This window comes from Akebia trifoliata, chromosome 10 (genome assembly GCF_017979445.1).
Source record: "Akebia trifoliata isolate Shusen 1 chromosome 10, ASM1797944v1, whole genome shotgun sequence".
In the NCBI taxonomy this organism is placed as follows: domain Eukaryota; kingdom Viridiplantae; phylum Streptophyta; class Magnoliopsida; order Ranunculales; family Lardizabalaceae; genus Akebia; species Akebia trifoliata.
In genome coordinates, this window is record NC_141384.1 from 31146333 (window position 1) to 31159511 (window position 13179).

General features: G+C 37.0%; 1 protein-coding gene and 1 non-coding gene across 2 annotated transcripts; one reads left to right on the forward strand and one right to left on the reverse strand.

The window, feature by feature from the left end:
* Positions 1-135: 135 nt before the first annotated feature.
* On the forward strand, positions 136-9537 carry LOC147393870 (cellular apoptosis susceptibility protein, putative / importin-alpha re-exporter). The gene is made up of 2 exons (XM_086455472.1): positions 136-3327; positions 9241-9537. Exon 1 carries the CDS (start codon positions 400-402, stop codon positions 3325-3327), a length of 2928 nt encoding a protein of 975 aa, XP_086311598.1. The 5' UTR covers positions 136-399; the 3' UTR covers positions 9241-9537.
* Positions 9538-11218: 1681 nt separating this feature from the next.
* On the reverse strand, positions 11219-11290 carry TRNAQ-CUG (transfer RNA glutamine (anticodon CUG)). Its single transcript has one exon. It is a non-coding gene; the product is annotated as a tRNA-Gln (tRNA).
* Between the last annotated feature and the right edge of the window lie 1889 nt (positions 11291-13179).

Consider the following 13179-nt stretch of genomic DNA (forward strand, 5'->3'; position numbering starts at 1 on the left):
CGCTTCTCGAAAAGTTCCCAGAATTTTGTGACTTGCAATGATCATCGTTTAATATCCTCGAGATTAAATAACTTTGTCGATTTACGCCACGTGTTGCATCAATTCCTTATATATAAACCCTCAAGAGGAAAAGCTGTCTCCTCTTCAAAACCCTCACTCGTCCCTCTCTTTTTTTTTTCTCCTCAATTTCAAATCTCTCTCTTTCTCTCTCTTCTGAAGAGACGCAAAGCTGCGAAAAACACACTCTATTCAGCTTAATTCAGGTAGTAATCTCTGATTGTTCTTTATTTATTTTCGATTTGATTCTTACATTTCGATTACCAATCAAAGAAACACAAACAAATATCCCAAAATCAAATCTCCCAAAAAACCCTCAATCACGTCTATCTTTCTCACACAATGGAGTGGAACCCAGAAACCCTTCAAACCCTCTCTCAATGCTTCCTTCAAACCCTCTCACCAAACCCAGAACCTCGTCGTCGAGCCGAGGCTTACCTCTCCGAAGCTGCTGACCGTGTAAACTTTGGCTTAGCGGTCCTTCGTCTCATAGCCGAGCCATCTGTTGACGATCAGATCCGCCAAGCCGCCGCTGTTAACTTCAAGAATCATCTCCGCTCCCGTTGGGTTCAATCTCCCCAATTGGATTCTAAGAACAATGCCTCTATCCCTGTTTTAACCCCAATCCCCGAACCAGAGAAAGAGCAGATCAAAACCCTAATTGTCCCACTTATGCTTTCCTCCGGTCCTCGAATCCAAAGCCAACTTAGTGAAGCCCTAGCTGTAATCGGCAAGCACGATTTCCCCAAATCTTGGCCTTCTCTCCTTCCCGAGATCGTTGCAAATCTACAACAAGCTAAAGATTATGCTTCAATTAACGGCCTTCTTGGTACTGCAAACTCTATATTCAAGAAATTTCGATACCAATATAAGACAAACGACCTTCTTATAGATCTTAAATACTGTCTCGATGGCTTTGCCGCGCCACTCCTTGAAATTTTCCTCCAAACCGCTGCCCGAATCGATGCTGCATCCACTGCTGCAACCCTCCGTCCACTTTTTGAATCACAACGGCTCTGTTGTCGAATCTTCTATTCTCTTAACTTTCAAGACCTTCCCGAGTTCTTTGAAGATCACATGAAGGAGTGGATGACTGAGTTTAAAAAATACCTCACTACCACTTATCCGGCTCTCGAAGAGAGTAGTGCGGATGGGCTCACTCTTGTTGACGATCTCAGGGCGGCAGTCTGCGAGAACATTAGCCTTTACATGGAGAAGAATGAGGAGGAGTTTCAAGGGTACTTGGAGAATTTCGCACGCGCGGTCTGGACCCTTCTTGTTACCGTCTCTGCCTCGTCTAGTCGTGAGCGGTTAACCATAACCGCAATTAAGTTCTTAACCACGGTTAGCACGAGCGTCCACCATATTTTGTTTGCTGGTGCTGATGTTTTACCACAGATATGTTTGAGTATTGTGATCCCAAATGTAAGGTTAAGAGATGAGGATGAGGAGCTCTTTGAAATGAACTATGTTGAGTTCATCCGGAGAGATATCGAGGGGAGTGACCTTGATACAAGGAGGAGGATTGCATGCGAGCTCCTTAAAGGGATTGCGACCAATTATAAGGATCAGGTTACTGCCATGGTTGGAGTCCAAATAAATAATATGTTGGCTTCGTTTACTGCAAACCCATCTGTGAATTGGAAGGAGAAGGACTGTGCTATATACTTGGTTGTGTCGCTCGCAACAAAAAAGGCTGGAGGAAGCTCAGTCTCGACTGATCTTGTCAATGTGGAGAGCTTCTTTGGATCTGTTATTGTCCCGGAATTGCAAAGCCAGGATGTAAATGGGTTTCCAATGCTAAAGGCTGGTTCTTTGAAGTTCTTTACGATGTTTCGAAACCAGATACCAAGGCATGTTGCGATTGCGTTGATGTCTGACGTGGCTCGGTTCCTTACTGCTGAGTCGAATGTAGTTCATTCTTATGCTGCGAGTTGCCTCGAGAAGCTCTTATTGGTCAAGGATGAGGGAGGACGACCAAGGTATAGTTCGTCAGATATTACCCCATTTCTTCCAATGTTGATGACCAACCTTTTCAATGCCCTGAAGTTTCCGGAATCTGAAGAGAACCCTTATGTCATGAAATGCATAATGAGGGTTCTTGGAGTTGCGGATATTTCCGGAGAGATTGCTGGAGCTTGCATTACGGGTTTGACATCGATCCTCAATGAGGTGTGCAGAAACCCGAAGAATCCCATTTTCAACCACTATTTGTTTGAGGCAGTGGCGGGCCTAGTCAGACGGGCTTGTGAGAAGGACCCATCTCTGATATCAGCATTTGAGGCAAGCCTTTTCCCCATCATCCAGGCCATCTTGGTCAATGATGTAACTGAGTTTTGGCCATATGCATTCCAACTCCTAGCCCAGCTTCTCGAGCTCAGTAGACCACCCATTCATCAGAACTACATGCAAGTCTTCGAGATTCTCCTTTCACAAGATTCCTGGAAGCGATCCGGGAATGTCCCTGCCCTTGTTCGGCTGCTCCAAGCCTACCTTAAGAAGGCACCCCATGAGTTGAACCGAGAGGGCAGGCTCAGTCAGGTTTTAGGAATATTTAACAAGCTTGTCTCTGTCTCAAGCACGGATGAGCTTGGGTTTTATGTGCTCAACACTGTTATAGAGAATCTTGGCTATGACGTTATCTCACCCTATGTGAACAGCATCTGGAATGTACTCTTTACACGGCTGCAGAATCACCAGACAGTGAAGTTTATTAAGTCCCTTGTGGTATTTATGTCACTTTTTCTGGTCAAGCATGGGTCTACAACCCTTGTGGATTCAATCAATGCCATTCAGTCTGATCTGTTTGGTTCAATTCTCGATCGATTCTGGATACCTTATCTTAAGATGATTACAGGGAGGATTGAGTTAAAGTTGACTTCGCTTGCTTCAACAAGACTTCTTTGTGAGTCCCCAGTGCTCTTGAATGCTTCAGCAACTTTACGTTGGGGGAAACTGTTGGATAGCATTGTTACTCTTATTTCTCGACCAGAACAAGATCGGATCGACGAGGAACCAGAAATGCCTGATATTGGGGAGACAGCGGGGGGTTACGGTGCTACCTTCGTCCATCTTTACAATGCTGGAAAGAAAGATGAAGATCCAATCAAGGAAATACAGGACCCAAAGGAGTTCATAGTAACATCATTGGCAAGACTTGCATCGATCTCCCCTGGAAAGTACCCAGCAATTATTAAAGAATCTCTCGATCCAGATAATCAAGCAGCACTGCTTCAGCTTTGCAGCACATACAATTGCTCCATAGTCTGAGTAAGAGATTTCATCCTTTTAAGTTATAAATGTGTTATTGTTTTTATGGTGTAAACTACTTCATGAAAGCTGTACTCTCTACAACTCTGTGTTTCATATTGCTTGCATTACTATTCATTTGGATGATCCATTTTTTTCTTTTTTTGGGGGATAAAGCTTTGATGATGATGAGTATATGGATTGCAATGTACTCTTTCCCAATTTCTGTACTTCATGATTTTTTCCCCTTGCTAGGTTTGTTGAATATCAAGTTAGTAAATAAGAAATTCATGTGTATCACTTTTCAAAGAGTGTTCATCTCTCTGTTTTTCGATACATTTTTATTCCCTTGTGTTTTCTTAGAAAACCGTGCGGACTGATCTGGGACCCCTATAAAGAAAATTTCAATTCCCCAAGGAAAGCTTATATGAGAAGATCTTGTCATCCATGCTTTTGTTTATCTTCGTTTTTGTTTGATTTCTTTTATTTCAGACATTCTTTTTTTCTTTTTTGCTTATACAAAGCACTGCCTGAAAAACCTACTTTAGTGGCTTACATTTTCGAATAGAAGAATACATTAGTTTAATATGGGGAGCGATGTCAATGCATGAGGGGTTGAATTTCTACCATGTCATCATCTTCAGATTCGATATATTATTGTAGGAGGCCTTGGTGTTGAGGTGATGTCAAGATATGCCTTGGTGTTGACATGTAATGCAGCAAATGAATAGTATGTTGGATGGGCTGAACTCTGAGAATATCATCACTTTAGATTCTGACTTAAGGGACTGTGTGCTGCAGTAAGAGGGAGGATTTAGGACAACTTTTGCTTGAATCCTCTTGGTTTCTTATTCTCTTGAGGCACTGACAAAGCACATGTTTATGCAGAAGGGAAACAATATTTTTATAGCTACCATATAAATTGGAAACATAGCATTGATGTTGGGAAGCATAGTAATATGTAAAAAAAAAAAAAAAATTACGCCATTTAGCATTGTTGGCATGTCACACTCAATTCGGTTTTGTATTTCTTCTGTAGATTCCCGACCAAAAGCTACCTTTTAGTTCCAGATCCCAGTAATAATACAATTGTCAAAGAGATTGTGTTGTAGTTATGTAACTTGGCTATAGTATGACAATACCTATACAACAATAACACTACTTTCAGGGTTTTATTTAGATTTTACACATCTTGACATAGATACACATTGGGCACACATCCCGAGATGTTCAAAGTTGTTACCTTTATAATATTGCAATGTTTATTTTATATGAGAAATGATTCCTAATTGTGGGTTGATATTTTTCATCTTTGTCACTACTTTGTTAACTCATTAACACTAGATTTATAGTTTTTCCTTCTTATAAATGTTATTGAGGCCAGATAACTAGGGATGCCATGCTTGGAGGGCTTGACTAGAGTCGTTTGGATTAGTTAAAACCCCTTCTAAAATGATTGGGATCTCTTAATGACAATCTGAGGATTAGGATGTGCAAAGGTTTGGGGTGTTTCCAAATTGTAAAGGAGGGTTAGTTTTCTATTTTTTTTTTTTTTGATAAGTAGTTTTCTATTTTTATTTGATCTTTGATTAATATCTTAATTAAAGAGAAGGGTTTTTGGCTCTTGAGATTGTTATTTATGATAGCCCTCTTCAAGATCTTTTGTTTTTGAAAGATACAAGTGTACTTTTACATTAGAAAACGTTAGTCGGGGTGACCATCAAGGAGGAGTAGAATACATCAAGCTCCCACCCCACCCCACCCCACCCCACCCACACACATTGAATCCCATGTGAAAAGATCTTGAAAGAAGACACCCTTAAACTCCTCAACCATCTTACACCATCTTACACCAAACGAATATGAATCCCAAAATGCTAATTATCTGCCTTGGACCGATTGCTTCTTTCCATCAAATATTTGAAAGTTTATTTTCTTCAAAAGGCCTCAACACACAAAAAAGGGTTTTAGATACCCATACAATCCTTGCTTTTTCTTGGAAGGCTTGACAATGCCAACACATGAAACATCCAATAAATTGGAATAGTATTGTGAAATAAGACCATACGGCATTTGCCATATCATAATGCATTATGATGTGATTTACTCATTCATTTGATGATTTGCATATGGAAAAAGGTTCATTGAAATTAAATGCAGGACGATGAGGGAAGAAGAGAAAAAAAATGATGGTTTGGGATTTGGAATTTGGTTAAGGATTTGGAAGACAATAGGAAAAGGGTTTTCAAAATCCCAATTGACTATTGAGATATAAATGCAAAGTTTTGCAAATTATGATATTTTGGTTGGGGTTGGATAAGGGGGAAATGATTAAGGATTGAGGAAAAAGTTAAAGGTTGCGGGAAAGGTTTTCAAGAATTCAAGAATTCAAGAAAAACAAGAGCAAGGAAGTAAAAGAAAGTCAAGAAAAAATAAATAGAGAAAGTGATAGAGAATGAATGTTATCTTAGACTCACTCTACAATGGTCTCACACCACACTAGGGGTGCAACATGGTTCGGTTTGAGGTCAAATTGGAACCGAACTGACATAGGTCGGTTCCACTAAATAAGAACCAGAACCGAACCAAATTCCATTGGAAACCGAACTAATGTTGGTTTGGTTTGGTTCGGTTCTATGGGTTGCCAGTGTTCTATAAATTGTAAGTAGCATTGTTTAATGAAAAAATAAACATATAACAAACATAAAATTTCATACAATAAATCACTAATCTATCGATAAAAAGTCATTAGTTTATCAATAAAAGATCATTAATCTATGTCCTAACTCCTAAAATAATTCATAATGTTTATTATATACATATATATTTATTTATTGCATAAGAGTTCGGTTCTCGGTTTGCTTCGGTTCTATACAAGCTTGATCCGAGAACCGAACCAAATTGATTGGTTCTCCATTTTTGTAACCTGGAACCAAACTGCAACTTGTTCCAAACCACCCCAAAGCTATCGGTTTGGTTTGGTTCTCGATTTTAATCGGACCAAGTTGCGCAGCCCTACTCCATACCCATTGTTAGGAAGATCAAGCTCAAGCTCTCTTTTTATTCATCATTATTATTCATTTAGAAAATCCTAATACAATCTATGTATAAAGAAAATAAATTTAAGAATCCTAATTAAACTAAAATATCAAATGAATAACATAATTTTCGTAACTTTCTCTCTCTTAATTTTTTTAACTTTTATAAATTTAAATAAAAGACAAACTAAATTTACTAAACTACTCCTAAACATTATACAAAGACCATGGGCGAATAAAACATAAAACCAAGCCTAAAAAACATAAAAACAAAGTCCTAAAATAGAAAACTAAATAAAATCTACTCTTCAAGCTTTGATGTCACCATCAATTCTCCTCAACTGGGAATATTTTGCCACTGACAGAATAAAATTGTGGTAATTCCCCAGTAGATCATCCCTATAATCCACATAGATAGGAGAAGTGGAAGACCTTACTTTCAGCCTTTGACCTGTCTAGTCGGACGTCAGTGACTTCTTTTCCGTCGTATTGGTAGTGTAGAAAATAAAATTGGATGCTTTCTAGGGAATTAATGAAGCAAAAGAATTAGACTAGGGACAACACCTCTAACAATCGACGGAGGGTTGACCAAAGCTAGGTCCAACTGCAATATGATCTTGACTTGGTTTTCAACCAATGCACCCTCCATGGTCTAATAGATATCATCAAACCAAATAAATAATCGTCGGACTCTTATTTTCTGGTAAGAGCTGAATCTGACACTCTAAATTGCTTCGTGTATAATGTAACTCGTCGATTTATCCAAAACATCATCTGCATTTTTTTTTCATGTGATAAAATCGGGTGTTAAAAAGCAAGGTTGTAGTGGTTCCCCAATTTCCTGTGTTAGTTGTTCGGATTCTTCTTCAAGAACTGAAAATCTTTATTCTTGATACAAGTATGGGATTACTAATTGCATATCACCTAGTACCAATTGTACTCTTTATCACTTAAAAAAAATCCTCCTTGCACTCCATACAAATGATTGCAATCCAAAAAGAAGGAAAATGCTCATTCATCATCATCATTAGTCATCTAATTCTTTTTTTTATTGGCCAAAGTCTAGGATTGGTTGCAATGCCACCTCTTTCCCCTTCAACATCATTGAAAGAAAAAACTCCATCACTTAAAAAACCCACCTTGCACTCCATATGAATGATTGTTCTCCAAAAAAGATGAAGAAAACTCATTTATCATTATCATTGTCATCTTTTCTTCTTTTTCTTGATCAGCCAAGGCCTACAATTGGTTGCAACACCACCATTTCTCTTCTTCATCATCACTAAAAGGAAAAAAAAAAAAAAAAACCAAAGCAGAAGGATTCACTCTTATCGTTCACCATGCATCATTGTCATATGGATGCAACGTCGAGAGGGTGCCTGCGATTGTTAGAGAATGGCGTAGGAGGTTGAAGGAGAATACAAATATTTCTCCTATGAGGTGCAACTAGTAGGTTTAAGATAGAGATCTTTAATAATTATATATATATTGGTTGAGGTGCAACCTACAAGTTGTGATCTGCAAGTAGTCTGTCCGTAAAATTAATTCTCAAACCAAGGACTGCTTTAGCTGTCATCCTATTAAAGCTTACTCTGGCAGTATAAACAAAGAAGGGAATAGTTGGTCCCCCCACCTACGGCATTTGGAACTCCTAAAATACCTGCAAGACTCCCAAGGTATCCAAAAAAAATAAAAAATTGCAAGATTCCCATTGATTATGGTTGGGAAGGATGGGGATGAGCTCTACATAATGTAATTCAGCTATCTCAAACCAAATCCCATCTTGCCCATCTGGTTAAATCGATTGGTTCTTTTAAGATGCCAGCTTGATAATTGGTAAAATCTGTGGGTGTTGATACCACAAACCTGGGTTCAAATCCTATTGTGATTTACTGAAAACTAACCACTATTCCGCTTGCCTACCTATCTTTTAGATCATAGTATTGACAAGTCTGAGGAAGAAGACAAGCATTCTTTCTCCAAGAGACAAGCAATGTGAAATAGAACTGCATGAGATCTGAAAAAATCCCTTGAAGAACTCTTGGAACCTTCCCTTCTCCTTTATTGTCTTACATGTCCTGTGTCACTCTCTTTTGTGTTGCTCCCCCTCATGTGGGCTATTTACTGGCCTGAATGGGTAAAGGGCTGCTTTTCATCTATTTCCTTATTTATTTATTATTAATGTGATTATAATTTGAAATGCACCTATAAAAAAGGGAAAATCTAGTGCCAACGAATGGCTGAGATGGAAGATATTCCCTAGGGAAACTGTTCTCTAGGAAACATGTACATACCCCTAGGGAAACCTGTTTTTTCTCATTCCACCTCGGAATGTTGTTGGAACTTAGAAAAGTCCAAGAAAGATTATAATTTGAAAGGACTCGGTTTCTTTTTAACTAGCCCATAATACTAAACATGATAGTAATATTTCAGTAACCATTAGTGAGCCAACTGTCACTTATGCAAATCAGGGTAATAAGTCAAGGGTATGAAGGATAAAGTTGAATATAGCAGCTGCTTGATTTAGATCTAGGGTTTATCCAAACTTGCATCATTTTTTTTCTTCTTTTTGATAATTTTTTCCATGCTAATTTTTCTTATTTGCTTGTTCTTCGTTTGGTAACACTTTTTTTTTTGGCGCTGATCGAGATGATTATTATTAGGTTCTGAAAGAACTTGAATGATTTACCCCCACTGTTTCTTGAGATGGATGCACACACGAGAGAGAGTTGTATACACATTACACACACATACGCCTAACACCGCTTCTAGCCCCATTGTTTGCATTATTGGAGTTTCACAGCAAAATGTCTTTTTTCTTCTTTAAAGGTTGATCTTTGAACCCCTGGCTTGGAATTGCAATTCATTCCAATAATTTATTGTTGTTAATTTTCAGGAGTTTATGCTACAAATGGAGAAGCCAGTTTGTTTTGTTATCAATCAGAATTTCTCGTGGCGGACTTGTATGATTTATTTGTGAGGTGGCATCGAATCTTCTTTAATCACAGGGAATTGGTTTGTGGTTGTCCCCCCTCTTCTTTTTTTTCTCCTTTCTTTCTTTTTCAATTTTCCTTCCATTGGAAGACTATATGTACTGTCTTATTTTTTTGTGTCGTTATAAGGGTTAAAAAAAGTTTTTTTGTTGTTGTGAGGGAAATGATTTTGTTGCAGTGTCATTGTTGCTTTTCTATTATCTCTTGAAGTATCTATAATGCTTTATACAGTTATAATGCATAGTGATAGAAGAAAAATACATCTCTGGTTTGGATTCTAGACTCTGATGTTTCATATGTGGATTACAAGAGCAATTCTTTAACTAAAAGAAATCGGATAAATTCATAAATGAAGTATAGGACCATTTTCTTGTTGGAAATATGTCGTTTTTCGTGTTTAGGTATTTAGTTTAAGTGTCACAACTGTAGAAAAAAATTGGTTAGGAAAATAAGATTATAAATTTAGTTTTTAGAGATAGTGCTATCAAACAAGAGTCTGGATATCGAAAATCAGTTTCCATAATCTGATTCTTATTATCTAATTGGTTTCCATAATCTGATTCTTATTATCTAAATTGGGAATTTAACAATTCCAACTAAATTCCTAACTTAACTTATTGCTGTCCTGTTTGAGGGTGGGCGTCAGTGATAGTGCAATGCTGCAAGATGCCTTAGTTTCAAACCAGCATCGGACTGGACCAGTCAGAACCCTTTGACATCGTTTGGATAAAAAGAAAAATGAGACTGAACAATTGCATTTTACAATTATAAATATTTAAAACCATAAATGTAACGAAAGATACCACAACCAATTCAAACAGCTAGGTTTGGTTAGGGCTGGCTATGATCTGAAATATATCTGATGCCTGAACATATTAGATTAAAAAAAAACATGAAAAATTGGATTGGAGTGAAATTTTAGATTCGATACAATTTCGGATCAGATTTGGATGTACCTTAATCTGCTCTGAAAAAAAGAAAAATCCGATCCGAACATGTTTTAATAATTTTTATTTATTCTTAATTTCATATAAATAGATATAGATAAAATATTTTAGTCTTTTTGGTTTCCCTCTATATTTGCAGTTGAAAACTGATTTTTTAAATATTTTATATTTTAATTTATTTTTGAACGTTGATATAATTGAATAATGATAAATTGTCTCTCCCTCCCCCCCCCCCAAAAAAAAAAAAAAAAAAAAAAACTCCTCATGCCACTGTATAGAACTATAGATTTTTTTCCTAGGGATACACAACTGTACATATTTATGTGTATGTGCAGTTGTGTATCTTGAGAAAAAAATTTATGATTCTATGCACATTCATTAATCCAATTGGATCAGATTGGGTACATGTTTTAAAAAATTCGGATCGGTATTAGAATGCTATTGACATAGTACCAAATTGATCTGTTGCCAGCCCTAGATTTGGTTGAGTATTTGGTTAAGTATTTCAAAAGTTTCGAAGGTATTAACTTGGTTTTATCATGAGGTGATAAGACAATTGATCTGTAATGAAGAACGTGCTTGGTGACGTCAGTTCAAGTCAGCTTCTATAGATCAGATTCAAAATCCATTCCGATCTGATAATTTTGGATCTGTGTCGAGGATTTTTGGTTTCCAATAAGTATTTGATTTGATAATCTATCGGATTAATTTTGGATCAACCATAGTGGGCAATCCAATAAAATGTGGGAAATATGTATATTATACTATATTTTGTTTAAATGACAAAGTTTCCGTGGATTTGATGCCATTGTTGTTGCGTTGGGATTCGTAATGTTGTGATCCAACGAAAGGAATCTCCAGGGGAAAGAAAAAAAATGCCTATATAAGTTTGCCCAAGACATTATCTTTATTATAGTTTATAATACCAAAAAAGAGGTTCTACCGAGACTTGAACTCGGGTTACTGGATTCAGAGTCCAATGTCCTAACCGCTAGACCATAGAACCATTTTGACAAGAAGCACAAACTTTAAAATTATAAATTCGTATAAATGACTTTTGCAAATGACTGAACCTCTTCAGAAGCTTAGATGGATGCCTTGAATTTGATTTCTCAGGTCAATCAGACCTATTGGTTCCAACTTCACTTTTTTATTTCATTTTTAAAGCAAGAGGTATCTACCCCTTCTAACTGTACCTTACATAAACATTTGGGCCTTGTTTGAATACATCTCTCTGCGTAAGAGCAAAAAATCTATTCAAATGTTTGCTAGCTCCCCGTAGGAGCAGAAGTCATTAAGAAGCTCTATCCAAACGTAGTGTTAGTTAACGAAGAAAGCCTTCATAGTTGGTGTAGTTTTATGTTAAAAAAAGGGTGGGTTGGGGTCTTAATTGATAATTAGCATTTCTATATGGCTGATGTGGCAAGTGCATAGAATCATAGATCATTTTCTTCGGGATACATAAGGAAAAGATTAACGGTTCTATACACTTGCCACGTAGGATTTAGTACACAATTTTATCATTAGTCACATAATATAGAAGAATAAGTAATATAGCTTGTTATCTTTGAAAGATAATATCAATTAGATGATACAAAATTTGAATTGACACACATCTCAGAGAATTAAAATAAATGGTTATGACGTAAGGACGATGCTACCTGGTTGTGGGCTTTGTTCATAAACACCGACTTGGGTAAGAGATAGATATCGTAACACGTACCTATTCTTGTATTAGACATTGAAGAAGACTTGACATCCATCGGAAATATGGCCTTGGAAACTGTTACCCTTGAAATAATGTATTAGATGATACAAAACTTTAGTTGACAAACCAACAACCATTGGGCACAATGGCCAAGATATCCCTTAAAAAAGGGAGAGGTCTTGAGTTCAAGCCCCCTCGATAGTCACTTACAATGATTTATCCCAACTTATCTAATATGTGTGATTTGTGGGGGTATTGCATATACTCAGGGGATTTGGACGAGATAAGGTGCTCTAAGAGGTGAGTTGCCTTGCTCTTGCTAGTCGGGCTATGGGTCTGGAACACCTGTCCTATAAAAAAAAAAAAAAAAAAAAAAAGTTGTGACAAATATTGCAAATTAAAATAAAAAAGGGTTATGATGTATGGACAACACCACCAAGTTGTGGGCCTTGGGCCTATTGTTAGGTGGGCCCAATGAATGAAACTCTCTAATGATTCCCAGCCACCATTCCTTATTATTGTTATAATATAAACAACATATTGAGGTCATCATTAGTATAGACTAGAGACTAGAGACTTTCAACTAAACATCATTGGGCAACAACAACAATTTCTTTCCTTAGAAAGAATGTCAGTCAGCCCAATTCTTGTCCGGGTTAAAATAAAACCCATTTTTACTTCAAAGAACAAGAATTCCAGTAAGTTCTATTCTTGGAAAGGTTACAATAAACCCCAATTTTAGTTAGACTCTTTCATCATTTTTTTCACTCATTTCCAGCCAAAATAAGGTGGTAATTAAGGAATGTAAGAATGAAACAAAAAGCAAAAGGTTTGAAACCTCTAAAATAATGACCAGTGTCAAATTTGGGAATTATGTGGCTCAATATAAAGTGCAAAACATTATATATTGGGATGTATAGTTGATAATTATTTCCACAAGCATTAGCACCTAACCCCAATTGAATTAAAAATTAATGTTTCTCTCTTTTTTATAACTTATAAGTGAGTGATCCCCTCTCTAACATCATGCATGCGTAAGGTCTCAATCATCAACCCTAATCCAACATCTCAACCACCCTCTAATCCCCATGATAACAAAACCATAAGAGTCGTGGTTTTTTTCACACCCCTCTGACACACACCTTGACGTGGTGTGGGCTAGAACCATAGATTTTTTCCCTCAGGAT

Excerpts from the sequence above, each read along its gene's own strand:
- LOC147393870 (XM_086455472.1), top strand. The coding sequence starts at position 400 with ATGGAGTGGAACCCAGAAACCCTTCAAACCCTCTCTCAATGCTTCCTT.